Here is a 15,443-nt window from a genome sequence, read left to right on the forward strand (position 1 = left end):
CAGTGATATTTAAACAGTATAAATTTGTTTGGGGCTTCCCTGATAGCTCAATGGTAAAGAATCCTACCTGCAATGTGGAAGACCCAGGTTCAGTTCCTGGGTTGGGAAGATCCCCTGGAGGAGGGCATGGCAACCCACTCCAGTACTCTTGCCTGGAGAATTCCATGGACAGAGGAGCCTCGCAGGCTACAGTCCATGGGGTTGCAAAGAGGTGGACATGGCTGAGCAACTAAGCACAGCACAGCACATAAATTTAAAATGCCAGTCTATTTAAGAAAAAAGTAAAAAATAGTATGGGGGCTACTTGCAAATGTTAAAAATTATGAATACTAAAATATTGAATTAGAAAAATTTCTTGCCTATAGGGTAAGTTCCAAATTTTTAGCATGATCTACAGTTTGACCCAAAACTATATTTCCAACTTTGTTTCCTAATTAGACAGCATCAGGCATAAAAAATTTCTTGCCCTCCTGATATTCACTGGATATGTATTTAGCAATTGTCTGCTATGGATCAGGCACTGGTGTGAACTTTGAGGATGTAGTTGTAAATAAGAATCTCTGCCAATGCGAAAGACAGTAAACAAACTAGAAAGTAAACAAAGTAATTCAAGATTTGATTTTAAGTTCTGTGAAGGAAATAAGAGTGAAGGATAGACTAGAGAAGACTCCTTTGAGTGACAGCAGTATTTCAGGGAGACCTACAGGATGGGGTTGAACCAGCCATGTGAAAAGCTGGAGGAAGCTCATCAGGGACAGAAAGTTACAAAATGTCCAGAGATGAGAAAGTGTACAACATAATTGAGTATAGGGAGTAAACATAGTTGAGAAAAGTATAGTAAAGTAATAGGTGAGAGGGAAGAATGGTGGTGAAACAGTCTGGAGACATAGGCAGATCAGGCTGTGAGTCTGAATTTTATTCTAAGTGCAAAAATAACTAACAGGGATTTCAGTAGAGATGTGACTCTTTTTTTTTAAAGATCATACTATGTACTGTAGAGAATGGATTAATGTATCTTAGTTTCAATACAACTGTTTTGCCTGGAAAGCAAAACAGCCTTACAAGCACAGTTTAAATGGAAGCCCTCCCTTAAGCACTCTCCTTATTCCAGTCCTATTAGAAACTTGTATTGCTGTAGTACCTTGTAATAGCAATGATCACTTTCATAATATTATTATAAAGTGATTGTTGATGCTGTACTTCCCCTTGTATTGCTAGCACCTCTTCTAATATTAGACACACATATAGGCATTCACAACTGATTTAAAAATTAATAAATGACTACTTATCCACTACTGTTTTTTAAGGCCTATGTCGGATTCCAGAATGTGGGGGTAATATTCTTTTTCCTCAACTCCTGGGTTTTTAAATGTGAAATATCTGTACTGTCCTCAAAGAAGCTAAAGCCTCTGTTTTATTTAAAATCACGACTTTTTCTTTTTAATTCCCAGAGCAGTGGGTAGAATTTAAGAGACTTTTAATTTTGGGGGCCGGTGCGTGACCCCGAGTTTGTGGGATTTTAGTTCCCCCACCATAAACTGAACGGGGCCCCCGAAGTAAAAATGTGGAGCCGCCAGGGAATTTCCTGAGACATTATTAAATAAAAAAAGAAAAGTCGATACGTGTCTCATCAATAGTATTTCACGGGAAACCAGGTCGGCTGATTTTCTTGAGAGAAAGCCGATGCTGGGAGGGATTGGGGGCAAGAGGAGAAGGGGACGACCGAGGATGAGATGGCTGGATGGCATCACTGACTCGATGGACGTGAGTCTGAGTGAACTCCGGGAGTTGGTGATGGACAGGGAGGCCTGGTGTGCTGCGATTCATGGGGTCGCAAAGAGTCGGACACGACTGAGCGACTGAACTGAACTGAACAGTACGTTCCAGAAGCAGCTTTTTGAAGTAGCATTGCTGACTGAACTTTTTTTTTTAATGCTTCTATCACAGATCCGGCTGCTCCTCGGTACAGTATAGGCCTGCAAGTTTTTAGAGAAAAAACTTTCTTCAGCTTCCATTTCCTGGTATGGAATGAAAAGAGACGAAAAGAAACCCGCTAATAAAAATTCGGCTGGGCTTCACAAGGAAATGGCAACCCCCTCCAGTATTCTTGCCTGGAGAATCCCATGGACAGAGGAGCCTGGCGGGCTACAGCCCATGGGATCGCAAAGAACTGACTCAGCGACTAACACTTTCACTTTTCACTGTCAGTAGTTACTTTTCGTTGCTTAGTGTTAGGCGCTCAGTCCTGTCCGAAGCTCTGATTAAGAGGAACTCACTAGCCCCGCCCACCCCCTACCTCGCCGCACACGAGTGCCGCGCTCTGCTCTTGACCCGCTCAAGATGGCTACAGTAACACTTCCGTTACCTTCCCAAACTAGGCCCGCCTCCATTGCGTATTTTTACCGCGCCGAGGGCGGGACCTAGTGTTAGTTTTTGATTGGTCAACTTGATTGATGACCTTTTTCCTCCGCGACAGTTTCCCGAGGAGCCAAGTGCCTGAGCGGCACGGACGAGAGTTGGAGGGAAGGAAAGATGGCGGACGTACTCGATCTGCATGAGGCCGGGGGCGAGGATTTCGCCATGGATGAGGATGGGGACGGTGAGGACAGTGGAGGCGGCTGCGGGAAGCGGGGAAGGTGCGAGAGAAGGACGTTTTAGGAAAATATAATCTTTCTCCCCAGTAGGGAGGATACGAGCCAGGGAACCGGGTTCTGTTGGTTGAGACTCCGCCCCCTTTGGGAGGAAGAGGGGCGGGCCGGGAAGGGACAGCCTGGAGGTGGTGGGGTTTGCTTTCAGATAATGTCTTGCAGAGAGAATATTGTTGTAAACAACTGTCACCTTTCTCACTTATACCTTTTCTTTTGGGGCTCCAGAGAGCATCCACAAACTGAAAGAAAAAGCGAAGAAACGGAAGGGCCGTGGCTTTGGCTCCGGTGAGTGTTTGTGGGTGGAATGGGGTCGAATGGAGAGAGCTACGAGTTTTGGAATCCCCATTCAGACCTACGGTGAACAGTGGGAGAAGGGGGATTTCCGGTGATCTGCTGTGTGTTTCTAATAGAAGAGGGGTCTCGAGCGCGGATGCGTGAGGATTATGACAGCGTGGAGCAGGATGGCGATGAACCCGGACCACAACGCTGTAAGTAAATGGAACCTGTAGGGAATCTGTCTGTACAGAGTTAGGGACCAATGAAATAAAACCCAGTAGGAATGGAGTCAGAGGTCGCTTAATCAATCTCTGTGGAGCCTGCACACACTCTACTTATGTGATCTTGCTTAAGTGTTTGTTTTGCTCAAACAACTTTCCTCCGTTCCCCTACCTACAGCTGTTGAAGGTTGGATTCTCTTTGTCACTGGAGTCCATGAGGAAGCCACGGAAGAAGACATCCATGATAAATTTGCAGAGTATGGAGAAATAAAAAATATCCACCTCAATCTGGACAGACGTACGGGATATCTAAAGGTATCCTGAGCCATACTCCATTGCTTCTGTTCATTGGTAACCCTTAGACAGCATTGGTAGTTCTCCCACGTTGGCTGTGGTTGGCCAAGAGTTGAAATAAAATGAGATTGGGAATTGATTGTTAGACATAGCAAAGAGGCAGAAACAGACAAGTTGTATGTATAATAGGGATGTGACGTGCATTTGTTGTTTAAGGTTGATAGATTTCTCTAGTTGAGTAGAAAAGAGCTTGATGGAGTTTTGATGATCTGTCTTTTTCTTGTTCCAGGGGTATACTCTAGTTGAGTATGAAACATACAAGGAGGCCCAGGCTGCTATGGAGGGACTCAATGGTCAGGATTTGATGGGACAGCCAATCAGCGTGGACTGGTGTTTTGTTCGGGGTCCACCCAAGGGCAAGAGGAGGTAAAGTGCAGAGGGCAAAACATTATCTTAGTGGAAGGAATATGAGAAAAGCAGAATAAGGACATAGTATTATGTTCCTCTCATGGACCCTGCCCCTTTTCCTTCTTTCTAGAGGTGGTCGGAGACGCAGCAGGAGTCCAGACCGGAGACGTCGCTGACCCATCCTCTGTTGTTCAGGTGTTCTCTCCAGAGATTCCATTTGACCATACAACCTTGGAGAAATACGGCTGGGGTGGAACTCACTGTGTTTATATTTAATCTCTTACCCTGTTTAGTGTTTCTTTTGAATTATGAATAAATGTACAATTTTTGTTTTCTAATTACTTTCCTTTTCTAATACTGCAAGCTCTGGAGTACTATTTACAGTGAGGCAGTATGGGTCGCTGTGAAGATATTACTCCCAGGGACTGAATTCTGTGTGAGTTTCTACACTAGATACAGTCTCCAGTGTCAGCTAAGGTCAAGTAGAGACACTGCTCAGTATTTCTTTTTCTTCGAAGCTAAGAGAGCAAGGGTAGAAGTAAGATGTGCTCATGACAGTAAGGAATAATCATTCTGTTCCTATATATGCTGTCCTGAGCAAGTGGTATCATAGAAATGTCTCTTTTTACTCTCCTGCCTTTCTTGCTGCTACATTTGTTTGTACTTCCATCTGTCTTAAGAGCTTGAATCTCCTGTTGGGGCACTCTTCCAGAACCTCCTTCCCTGGAGGAGTCTATACTATGTTCTTGATGCCCTCTTCGGCACCCAAAGGTGAAGGCCCCATAGAGGAGAGGATCCAGAGGAGCATTGAGGAGGCCAAAGAGGAAAAGGATGTGTCTGAAGCTAGGAGGCACTTCAGTTAGCATGGTGGGAGAGAACCAGTACCAAAGACCCAGAAGGTAATAAGGTGTCCAGCAGAAGATGAAGGTCAGCAGGACAAGTAGGGCCAGTCGTAGGGCCCTATGACAAACACGGGAGTGATTGTCTAAGGAGCAGCAGAGGGCAAATTCACCTGCAGGGGCTGGGAATTTAGAAAATACACTCAAATTCAGAACCACTCAGCTTCTAAATTGACAGGCAGAAATTGTGAGATAGAGCTCTTCCCTCTATAAGAGAATGCTGCAAGCCCTCCTCCCCTTCCCAACCTGGGACTATATGCTCCCTTCCCATCAGAGATTATGACAGACATGCTGGGAAAAAAGGTTTCAATTGAGGTGCTATGGTACATGAAGCTACAAAGTCTGTTTGAAGTGTTGGTGTCCAAGAGCAAAGGAAAATACTGATGTCCCTTCTTAATTCTTGCCTAGCTAACTCAACTTCAGAGAATGATGGCTAGTGGCTGGTTAGAATTGAAGGCATTCAATGAAATTAGTGTGGCTTTAGCTGCTAGAGATACAGTTTGTTGTTAGTCGCTAAGTTGCATCTGATTCTTTTGTGACCCCACAGGCTAAAACCCACCAGGCTCCTCTGTCCATGGGATTTCCCAGTCAAGAATACTGGAATGGGCTGCCATTTCCTTCTCCAGGGGATCTTCCCAACCCAGGGATTGAACTTGAATGTTCTGCAGTGCAGGCAGATTATTTACCACTAAGCCACTGGGCAAGCCCCTTGGTTTGATAGATAGCTATCATATTAATGAGGCTAGACTGGTTTTAGGGTATGGGTTAGGGCCTGGGGGTTGGAGTCTCACCATGGTTCCCCTTCCTTGTCTGAGGAGTGGACACACTGCAGACAATGCGGCTATAGCAGATGGTCATTGCAGTCAGTGGCAGCAGAAAGAGGCAGCAGAAGGTGACGAGGTTATAGATGATCTCTTGCCATCGAGCCTTGAAGCTGCCTTTGGTGACACCCTGAGTGAAGGGAACTGGACCAGCGTGTTGGACGGTATGGAACAGGAACAGCTAGATTGGAGTCAAGGACTATTAGAACTGGTCTCCCTTCTCTGCCAAGCTACCTACCAGTTCAACACTATCTCCTCCTGATTAATTCATCCTTTTTTGTGTGTGTGATTGTTAAGAAATTTGGGAGCTAATACAGTACATAATCTCAATCCATTCTTAATTCCCTTCAGTGCTGAGTAATGGTACATCCGTGGTGCCATATTTAAAAGGTTAGAAATGTATCTTGAAAATCCCTATTTTCCTCTTAGGCTATGCTTATTAAATCCAGAACTTAAAAGAATCCTGTCTTTTGAGTACTATATACCATTTTATAAGAGGATATCTCTACCACCTCACCAACATTTTTTTTCCCTCACCGTTCTTAGCTGAAATAATTTTCCTGATGTGTCTGTGATTAATTCTGTGGGAAACATAAATCTTGTATAAAATGGGAGGTGCTAGAGTTGCAGGCTATTTTGCAGTCACTCTCTAAAGTGACTTTAGTAATAGTCCTATGTACAATAATTATAATGGTAAAATAACATTAATAAAATTTAACATTTTCCAAATGCTGTTGGCTGCCCCTCCTTTTTTTGGTAAACTAGTTTTTGGTTTGAATCAGTAAAGAGCATTTTTCAATTGAGAGCTTCAGGGTTTGTATCTTAGTTCAGGTAAGGTAGATTGAGTCAGTATTAGTTTGATAAAAGGCAAACTTAAGGTATCAAATTCCTAGATATGAGGCCTTTCAGAAAGGGATTTCAGCTGGCATGAGGGACTTTTAGGAAAAGTGAATAGTATTAGTCGGAGACATGATTTTATGAACTGCTTGGAGTTATGACCAGGCTATTCTACTTGGGGAGTGGTCTTTCCTTTACCCCTATCTTGAGTCCATTTTTTTTCTTTTGGTGGTGGGGCTTGGTAGGGGGCAGGGAGAGCGGTGTGGTGAGGGTGGTGTGTGTGCATGGCTTGGCACTATGCCTAGAAAACATATGACTTGTGAGAAGGTTTAAAAACAGGCAAGGTTCGGAGACATATTTTAGTCCAGCCTCTTGACTATTTTATATGCATTTTATATTTTACTACCTACTATAGAAACCTTTACTTCTGATACTTGGAAATGAGTCTACAAAAATAATTTCTAACTACACCAATATTCCCTTGACCATGCTAACGATTTTTAATTGACATTTTAAATGCAACATATGGGCATTGCAGAATTTATACAAGAGGTTGATAATTTTTTTAAAGAGGTTGATAATTTGGAACCCAAAATAACACCTTTTGCACGTGAATCATGTTACCATCAGTTTGCTATTGAAGCAAATAGAAATTGCATTGTTGGACTGTCAGGCTCCAAGGAAGGATGAAATTCATCTATTCCATAATCTTGTGGTCTATGCATTTTAAGTGATTTAGCCAAAGTTATCCAGCTAGTTAGTGGTAGAGCCCAGACTCAGAAAAAAACAGAGCAAATTAATACAACAAAAACAGTCCTAATTCCCAGTCCACTTCTAAAATTAATTTCATATAAACCCAATTAATTTCTTTTGCACTGAGGCAACAGGCAAAGGGGTCCTGTTTACAACATACTGTTGGAAGCAGTATTTTTTGTTTGTCTTAGAACTGCAGTCAGACTAACTTTTGGTAGTTACATTTCTAATATTTGAGGATTTAAGAATCCAATCTTAAATGTGACTACAATGCATTATTCCAGAGACTGAAATGTTACCCCTCTCCCTGACATAATCCCAACCATAGGCTCAGAGCTGCTGCTTTACTCCCTTTCCCCAGATGGTGTTAGTGGTTTTGTTTTGAAGGAATTGCTCCATATTTAGCTTTTTTTTTTCTTCTTCTAGATTTATAGTTTGTTTTCAGTACTAAGATTTGATTAATTGGTACTCAAGCTCAGATGCACCTTTTTGTTTCAGTTTTGACACAATAAAGCTAGAGTAAAAAATACAAATCTGATTATGCTACCCTCTGCCTTTTACTTTAGTGTGTCCCCACTGCCCTTAGGATAAAGTACAGGCTTAATATTTGTGAAGTTGGTTCTTCCTTCCCCTCCAGGCTCATTACTTGCCATTTTCTAGCCCTCAACTTTAACTGCGATTACTTTTGAGATTTTATACCCTCCACCTTCTCCAGCATTCCTCCTGCTTTGTCCTAACACCTATCTTTCAAGAATGAAATTTTGGTATTTCTGGGAAGTCAGGAAGCTTTCCCTGAATGACCAAAAGTGGGTCAGACACCCCTCATTGTTCCTTAGCTCCTTATGCTTAGCTTTAGCATAACACTTAACTGGACATTATATTGTAATTGCCTACTTATTTGACTGCACTCCTCTATAAATTTCTTGAAGGCAGGACTTTGTTGCTCTATCCTTAATAGAGCATTTAATGCACCTGGGGGAACTGCATTATTTTTTTTTAATTGATGAATGAAGGTATCACAAAGTTTTACCCAAAGTACTGGATTTCACTCTCTTTTTTTTTTTTTAGTTTTCTTGTCACTGTCTTCTTAATGTCTTCCCTTGGAGGAAACTCCATGCTCTGAAGCTTTCCTGCAATAATCTGAAGAAGGTGGGACTACCATGATGCAAAGAGGTGGAAGCCAAGTGTAGTAAAAACAAAGACTCAATAGAAATACAAATTAACATGCAATGATCTTAACTTGCAAAAGAGCAGAGGCTCCCACCCTGAGGATTAATGTTGACTATGGCCAAGCACACCCCTTGAATCTGAAGGCTCATGTTGTGTACTCAAATTCTTGTCCAGTCTAGCCCTGAGTCCCAAGTCACTCACCTGGGGCAAGGCGAGCAGGAAGCTGAGTCCCCAGGTTACCCCAAGAAGTTTCCTTCCAGCTGAGCGCGGTCCAAACGGGTGGAGTACGGCTGCCTGGTGGTCGAGCCCAATAACTACAAGCAGGAAAGCTGCGGCCTACATGGCCACTAGTTTCAGGAACGTGAGTGTACGACATGCAAAGTCCCCGGCCAGCCATTGAACAGTGATATTGCAGGTCGCATCTAGGGGCATAACCATAAAAGTGACCAGTAAGTCGGCAACTGCTAAATGGGCGAACAGTCGTCGTACCGGAGAGGGACGGAGCTGGCTGGGTTGCAGCCGTGTCCCTGACCACAGCACGGCCAGGTTCCCTCCAGCCGGAGAAACAAACAGCACGACAGTCACTCCCACTCGCACTTTGGCGGCAACTGAGAAGGTGGGCAGCTCTGCGCCCTCCACCTCTACTCCTGATCCTACCCAGACCTCCTCCCCCGCCGCTGATGACCCCCAAGGGGTGACGTTGCCTGCAGACATAGTGACCTGGAAAGAAAAGGGGCGGGGCGATGAAGTGTCGGTCTGAAGAGGTGAGCTTCGTCCAGTTTCTTCTCCCTCCTCAGGATCTGAGATGGTTATTTTGCGAATTTCGTCCACTAAACCCTCTATCTCTGGAGACTCCGTCTGTAATCTGGAGGTCACCTGTCCAACTGTCAGGGGCTTGTAGGGACTAGGAATCTGGTGCTGGCTTCTACTTCCGCAGACTCCTTTAGCCCCCCTGGAGCCCTGAATTCGACAGAAGCGTGAGAGTGAGTGTGTGTGTGCTGCGAGTGTTCCGCTGTAAGCACCCCTGGGTCAGGGGCAACCCCATCCTAGTGGTCCTGGAGAGAGCACTGCGGCGCCTTCTCGCTCCGCCCCGACTCCTGCAAGCCTCGCCCTTGGTTCAGAATATTTAAAGAAGAATGTGCCTCTGGAGGCTTGCTCAGGAAATAGAGATCTTCTGATTAGAGAACGAGACGACGGAGACCACGCACACACACACACACACACCCCCCTCCACCTCCCCCAACCCCCCCTGCCAAACACACAAACCATACAGATGTAGGCCCAGAGACAAGTGCTTCTCGTTCTGAAATTCCGTTTCAGGGGCCGGCTCCCTCGCTTTATGTTCTGATGATGTTTGTCCCTCGTGCGGCACCGTTGGATCGTTTGGGAGGCGTGACTAGGGGCGGGAAGCGAGGCGGGAGCGGAGCTGCAGAACGGGTGCCGCCGCTGTCATGGACGCCTGGGTCCGCTTCAGCGCCCAGAGCCAGGCCCGGGAGCGACTGTGTAGGTGCGGCCCGAATAGGAAAGGGGGCGGGCGGGCGGGCAGAGGAAGAGCCTCGTGAGGCGAGGTCAGTTCACACTACGGGGGTCAAAAAGGGTCAACTCGGGCTACGGGGGCCCGGACGGACCGCGAGGGGCTGATTTGAGCCGGCCGCGAGGCCTTGATTCGTTCCTGCTCGTGAGAAAGATGGGGAAACTGAGGCACGAGTGGGCCAGCGGGCAGGCGGCTCAGGGTTGTGTGTTCACATAAGACCAACACTTTCCTCCCTGGGCGACGGTGGGACGAGGAGCGTTCTCCCCGTGACAGATAGAGATCTGGACTGTGTCCTCAGAGCTAAAGAGGCACTCCTGAGTTCCTGTTATCCCCTTTACCCTACTGTTACCCACGAGCTCCTCCACCTCCGCCCTGCCTTCTAGTCTTCATTCATCTCAAGGGCCTTGAAGATCTGTTAGTTCACCTATTTTGAAGACTAACCTGTTCTTCAGCCATCTCTCGCCCCTTCACAGAACATTACACACTCACACTGAGGTGCTTGTGGTCTTACGATGGTCCTCCTGCCTTCTTCACTCTCCTCTTTAGGCTGCATCATTGTTAAATCTCATTTCCTCAATTCGAAGTAGTGTTCCCCAGCCCCTACTAGGCTCTGTTTTATCCTCAATGCCTTTCTCTTCCCTTGGCCTGGGGGAGAAACTAAGATATAGGCCTGAAGAGGAGGAAAGGGAATGGTCTCAAACTGGGAAGGGGGTGATCCATGGTTGCCTTTTGGAGGACATTTTTGAGGGGGAGATAAAGGAGGTCTCTACCTTACCTCTCTCTCCTCCAGGGCTGCCCAATATGCTTGCTCCCTTCTTGGCCATGCACTGCAGAAACATGGGGCCAGTCCTGAGTTACAGAAACAGATTCGACAACTGGAAGGTCATCTGAGCCTAGGAAGAAAGCGTAAGTAACTAGGCCTTTCCTTTTATTACTCCAATACTTCTTCCATCCCCAGCCATTATTCCTTAGTCCCTCCTTCCTAGTTTTGACCAGTGCCAATGCATCGTGGTTTGCCTCTGTACTTATCCTGTGGAGGCCTCCCAGCTGAGATAAGAGAGCAGGGATAAGGTCAGTGAGGGATTGGAGAGAATGAGGCAGATTTGAGAAAGCTAAACTGGGACACAAATTAATAAAAAATTTGAACTAAAAAAGATTGAACTTTCTGCTGTTTTTAAAAAAATTGTTTATTATTGTTTCTATCACTTGCCTGACTTTCATTCTCTTGCTTTCTCTCTTTCTCTGTATCTTGTTCTCTGTCTGCCTTTCTACTTTCAAATCCTTGCTTTCCGTTGCTAATCTCCACAAGTTCTACGCCTCGGTAACTCAGCAGATGCCCTTGAGTCAGCCAAACGAGCTGTGCACCTATCAGATGTTGTCCTGAGATTCTGCATCACTGTTAGTCATCTCAATAGAGCCTTGTACTTCGCCTGTGACAACGTCCTGTGGGCTGGGAAGTCTGGACTGGCTCCCCGTGTGGATCAGGAGAAGTGGGCCCAGCGTTCTTTCAGGTTTGATATTCTTTTATCCTACAAGGTCTATCTATTCTTCATACTGCCTACCTTGGCTTTCATGAGAGAACAATCTTTTAAGGTCTTCCCAGAATATACACATCTGAATCACTTGGCTTCCAATCTTCATTTAGATCTTAAACCATCAGAGAATAATGAATGGGGGGCAGATGGAAGAGGGATGCTCTTTCATGGTGAATGACTAAGATTGGACAAGACTAGATATTAATTATATTGCTTTAATTCTTCTTCTGTCTATACCACAGATTTATGCCCCTCACTGTCTACACATTCATTCATTCTAAAAATACTTAGTAGCTGCTTACTGTGAGCCAGGGAATAAAGCAAAGAGCTAAGTAGATATGGTTCCTGCTCTCATGAAGCTTCTAGTTTAGTAGGGGAGTCTGATATTAAAACAAATAATCACCAAACTGAATATTTGTGGGAAAGTATAGGATGTTAGCCCCTGGAGGAGGGCATGGCAACCCACTCCAGTATTCTTGCCTGGAGGATTCCTTGGACAGAGGAGCGTGGTGAGATAAGGTCCATAGGGTCAGAGTCGGACACAACTGAAGCAACTTAGCACATACGTAGGATGTTAGAGCTTTATAACGGGGAGCTAATCTAGATATAAAGGTCAGGGAAAAGAGAACCCTTTGAGAAAATGAACTTTTATTTCAGACCTAAAGTCTGAGTAGAAGTTATACAAAGCAAGCAGTATAAAGAAGAAACAGAAAATAACTTATTCTAAGGCTTTGAGGCAAGAAAGACTTCTTGGAATTAGAGCGGTGGAAAGAAAGCCAGTGTGGTTGACAGTATTGACGAAGGGCATAAGTTCAAACTGGAGAGGTAGACCAGGGCCAGATCATTCATGCAAGGTCGTCTAGGTAATGGTAGGGTTTTTTTTTTCATTTAGTTTTGTTTAAATTTTATCCTAAATCCAGTGGTTCTGAGCAGGGATGTGACATGATTCAAATTGCATTTAGAAGATCTGTCTTTCTGTACTGTGGAAAATGGATTGCAGTAGAACTAAAGAGAAGATTCTTTAATGTGACCATGAAATGATGTTGGCTTGGATTAAAGAGCAGGCTGGTAGTGAAGGTGGAAAGGAATATGATTTGAGAATAAAATTTTCTGTCTGTATATCACCTATATTTGTTTTTTGCTTCCCTATGATTCGCTTTGTTATTTTACATTATATTGCTTCTTTCCATCTCTGCTTATGTCCTGCTTTTCATCTTTCTCAGTGATTTACAATTATAACAAGGCTTATGGTATATGAGGGGTGGGGGCAGAGGCATGGATAGAATGGTATGAAAAAGCAACTCTCTAGAAGAGTTTCTATGCCCTGTCTATTCTTTCATTCCATAAATATTTCTTTAGCTCTTACTATGTGCTAGGCATAAGTCTAGACACAAAGCAGTGGTAAAGACAAACAAGATCCTTGCTCCTATGGAGCTTACATTGTAATGGGAAGGGACAAAGACACAGTAAATAAGAAAAACATCAGACAGTGGTAAATGCTGTGCAGGAAATTAAAGTAGGGTCAAGTGATAAGATGGTAAATGGCTTGCTACTTTAGAATGGGCAGTCAGAGAAACCCTTCCTGAAGGGGTGACATTTAAGCTCAGACATGAAGTGCAAGGAAGAGCCAGCCATGTGAGGGTTTTGGAGGGAGAATATTCCAGATCGAGGGACTAGGTAATGTAAAGGTCCTAAAGCAGGAATCAGCTGAATGGGATCAAAATATAAAAAGAAACCAGTGTGGTTGGAGCCTAGTGGTTGAGGGAAAGCATGGTACAAAATAGAGTTAGAGAGGCAGAGTCACTTGTTGAGTTCTGTAGTATTTTATTCTAAATGTGATAGGAAGGAAACCATCGAGAGTTTTAAGAAGGGGTATAATGTGATTTACATTTCTGTCAGCTGCTATATGAAATTAGATTGTTAGGTGTGGTGGGCAAGAGTGACCATGGGGAAACCAGTTAAAAGACTAAAGTAGTAGTTCAAGCAAGAGATGATGGTTGGTTAGACTAGTGGTCCCCAATCTTCTTGGCACCAGGAATCAGTTTTGTGGAAAATTTTTCCACAGACCAAGGGGGTGCAAGCAATAGAGAGAGGCTGTAAATACAGATGAAGCTTCGCTGGCTTACCTGCCACTCACCTCCTGCTGTACTGCCCGGTTCCAGGGATTGGGGACCCCTGGCTTAGACTATGGTCTAAGTATAATAGATAGATGTGATTGGATTCAGGGTCTATATTAGAGGTAGGACAGTTATACTGAATACAGACCACTATTTTCAGAATGGATTTAAAAAAAATTTTTAATGTAGGCTGTTCTTAAGGAATTTATAATCTAAAACATTTGGCAAGCTTGGCTTCTCTTTTTTTCTCCCTTTTAACAAAAGGATTGGATTTAAATTATGTGTGTGAATCTTTGAAACAACTGAAGCTGTTCTTTTTTTAAAAAAAAAAAAGTTGCATTATTGTAGTTCAGGTTGAATGCATGTGTGCTAATGGGTTGCCAAGTGGAAAAGTGAAATTTGAGGTTAATCTTGAACTATTTCATGATCTTCATTACTTTTAAACCAGGATCTTAAGGTACACATACATAAACACATTAGTTACAGAAAGGTGGAAGGACATTTCTAATGGTGGGTAATAACATTTACTTCTGATATTCTAATGTATAATCTATTTGCACTATGAGGGAACAAAGTTTAAGTGTTCTGTTGGATTTGCTAGGTGGGTATATGTACCCGTCCTGACCCTTCTTCCCTGTGTATCCCAGGTACTATCTGTTTTCCCTCATCATGAATTTGAGCCGTGATGCTTATGAGATCCGCCTACTGATGGAACAAGAGTCTTCAGCTTGTAGCCGGCGACTGAAGGGTTCTGGAGGAGTCCCAGGAGGAATTGAAACTGGAGGACCTGGGGGTCCAGGGGTTCCAGGAGGAGGTCTGCCCCAGGTGGCTCTGAAGCTTCGGCTCCGGGTCCTGCTGCTGGCTCGGGTCCTTCGGGGTCATCCCCCTCTCCTGCTGGATGTAGTCAGAAATGCCTGTGATCTCTTCATCCCACTGGACAAACTAGGCCTCTGGCGCTGTGGCCCTGGGATTGTGGGGCTTTGTGGCCTCGTGTCCTCCATCTTGTCCATTCTCACCCTAATCTGCCCTTGGCTACGACTCAAGCCCTGATATGCTGGTATAGGATAAGGAGGGGACCTGAATTGGTGAGATGGAATTTTATAGATCGTCCCTGTGTCCCAGCGTCATTCTAACTCCACTCCTTGGTTAAAGTTAAAAATCCAGAGATTTGGGAATAAAAGGAAGGAGCTTTGGGGAAGATGAGATGAGAAAAGGTGAATTGTGAAATCAACTGGATGATTCAGATGTTCAGATCTGCTCCAGCTTTTGTTCTTTTCCTCCTTCATTGCATTGTCTGTGTCTCTCCTGACTCTTCTTACTGTCTCTTAAGTCTGTTTAAGATTCTGTCTCTGTATCCCTTTTGTACTTTCTCAGCCCCCTGTCATAGGAATTTAATCAGCAGAGTTACTTTTTGGTATGGGAAGTAGAAGTTATGGTCTGTAAGTTTCTAATTGTCTTCTTCCTTTTCCTCACAAAAGTGACTTGTGGCAGTTAATTTTTGCCTCCAGACTCCAGATCATAATTTTAAAGGCTTTGTGTCCCAGTGGGCTCTTCCCACATGCACCAGAAGTAGTTTCATGCTTCCTTTTCCTCGCTCATGTCTACCTCACTACCTTCCCTCATGATTTGCCATTCCCCTTCTTTCTACTCACACTGCAAGTTTCTGCTTAAACTTTGATTTCATGGCTTTGTTCTAGCCTTTCCATACCCCTTCTTTGCCTATCCAGAATGATGCTATGTTTAGCATCTTGTAAATATTGTACAATGATTCTGTGTAAATAGTTGAGGCCTAAGCCCATGATGGACAGCAAGCCTTCCAGGTTAGCAGATTAAAGATCAATTTGCTCATTGATATTTGGTCTCGTCCTGTGTGTTCTGGTCATCTGAGGCCCCTATTTCTGTTCGTTTGGTTTGGGTTTTCCATGGGATT

General features: G+C 44.2%; 2 protein-coding genes and 1 long non-coding RNA gene across 9 annotated transcripts; 2 read left to right on the forward strand and 1 right to left on the reverse strand.

The window, feature by feature from the left end:
- Positions 1-1,847: 1,847 nt before the first annotated feature.
- On the forward strand, positions 1,848-4,185 carry RBM8A (RNA binding motif protein 8A). 6 transcript variants are annotated; one of them, XM_040230846.1, is made up of 6 exons: positions 1,848-2,636; positions 2,874-2,933; positions 3,059-3,136; positions 3,324-3,460; positions 3,729-3,865; positions 3,978-4,185. In XM_040230846.1, exons 1-6 carry the CDS (start codon positions 2,555-2,557, stop codon positions 4,021-4,023), a joined length of 540 nt encoding a protein of 179 aa, XP_040086780.1. In that variant the 5' UTR covers positions 1,848-2,554; the 3' UTR covers positions 4,024-4,185. The 6 variants fall into 6 exon arrangements, with proteins under 6 accessions (XP_040086780.1, XP_040086778.1, XP_040086781.1 ...); XM_040230844.1 differs by having other exon boundaries at positions 1,943-2,599; XM_040230843.1 differs by having other exon boundaries at positions 2,337-2,636; positions 3,062-3,136.
- Positions 4,186-6,880: 2,695 nt separating this feature from the next.
- LOC120855964 lies at positions 6,881-9,688 on the reverse strand. Of its 2 annotated transcripts, none has more exons than XR_005719346.1 (2): positions 9,599-9,688; positions 6,881-8,749 (listed from the first exon to the last, which is right to left on the reverse strand). It is a non-coding gene; the product is annotated as an uncharacterized LOC120855964 (long non-coding RNA). The 2 variants fall into 2 exon arrangements; XR_005719345.1 differs by having other exon boundaries at positions 9,594-9,688.
- Positions 9,689-9,730: 42 nt separating this feature from the next.
- PEX11B (peroxisomal biogenesis factor 11 beta) lies at positions 9,731-15,365 on the forward strand. The gene is made up of 4 exons (XM_040230842.1): positions 9,731-9,834; positions 10,652-10,767; positions 11,171-11,372; positions 14,161-15,365. The coding sequence occupies exons 1-4, from the start codon at positions 9,779-9,781 to the stop codon at positions 14,561-14,563; spliced, it is 777 nt and encodes a 258-aa protein (XP_040086776.1). The 5' UTR covers positions 9,731-9,778; the 3' UTR covers positions 14,564-15,365.
- The last annotated feature ends 78 nt before the right edge of the window (positions 15,366-15,443 follow it).

Source organism: Oryx dammah, unplaced genomic scaffold (genome assembly GCF_014754425.2).
Source record: "Oryx dammah isolate SB20612 unplaced genomic scaffold, SCBI_Odam_1.1 HiC_scaffold_28, whole genome shotgun sequence".
Classification (NCBI taxonomy): domain Eukaryota; kingdom Metazoa; phylum Chordata; class Mammalia; order Artiodactyla; family Bovidae; genus Oryx; species Oryx dammah.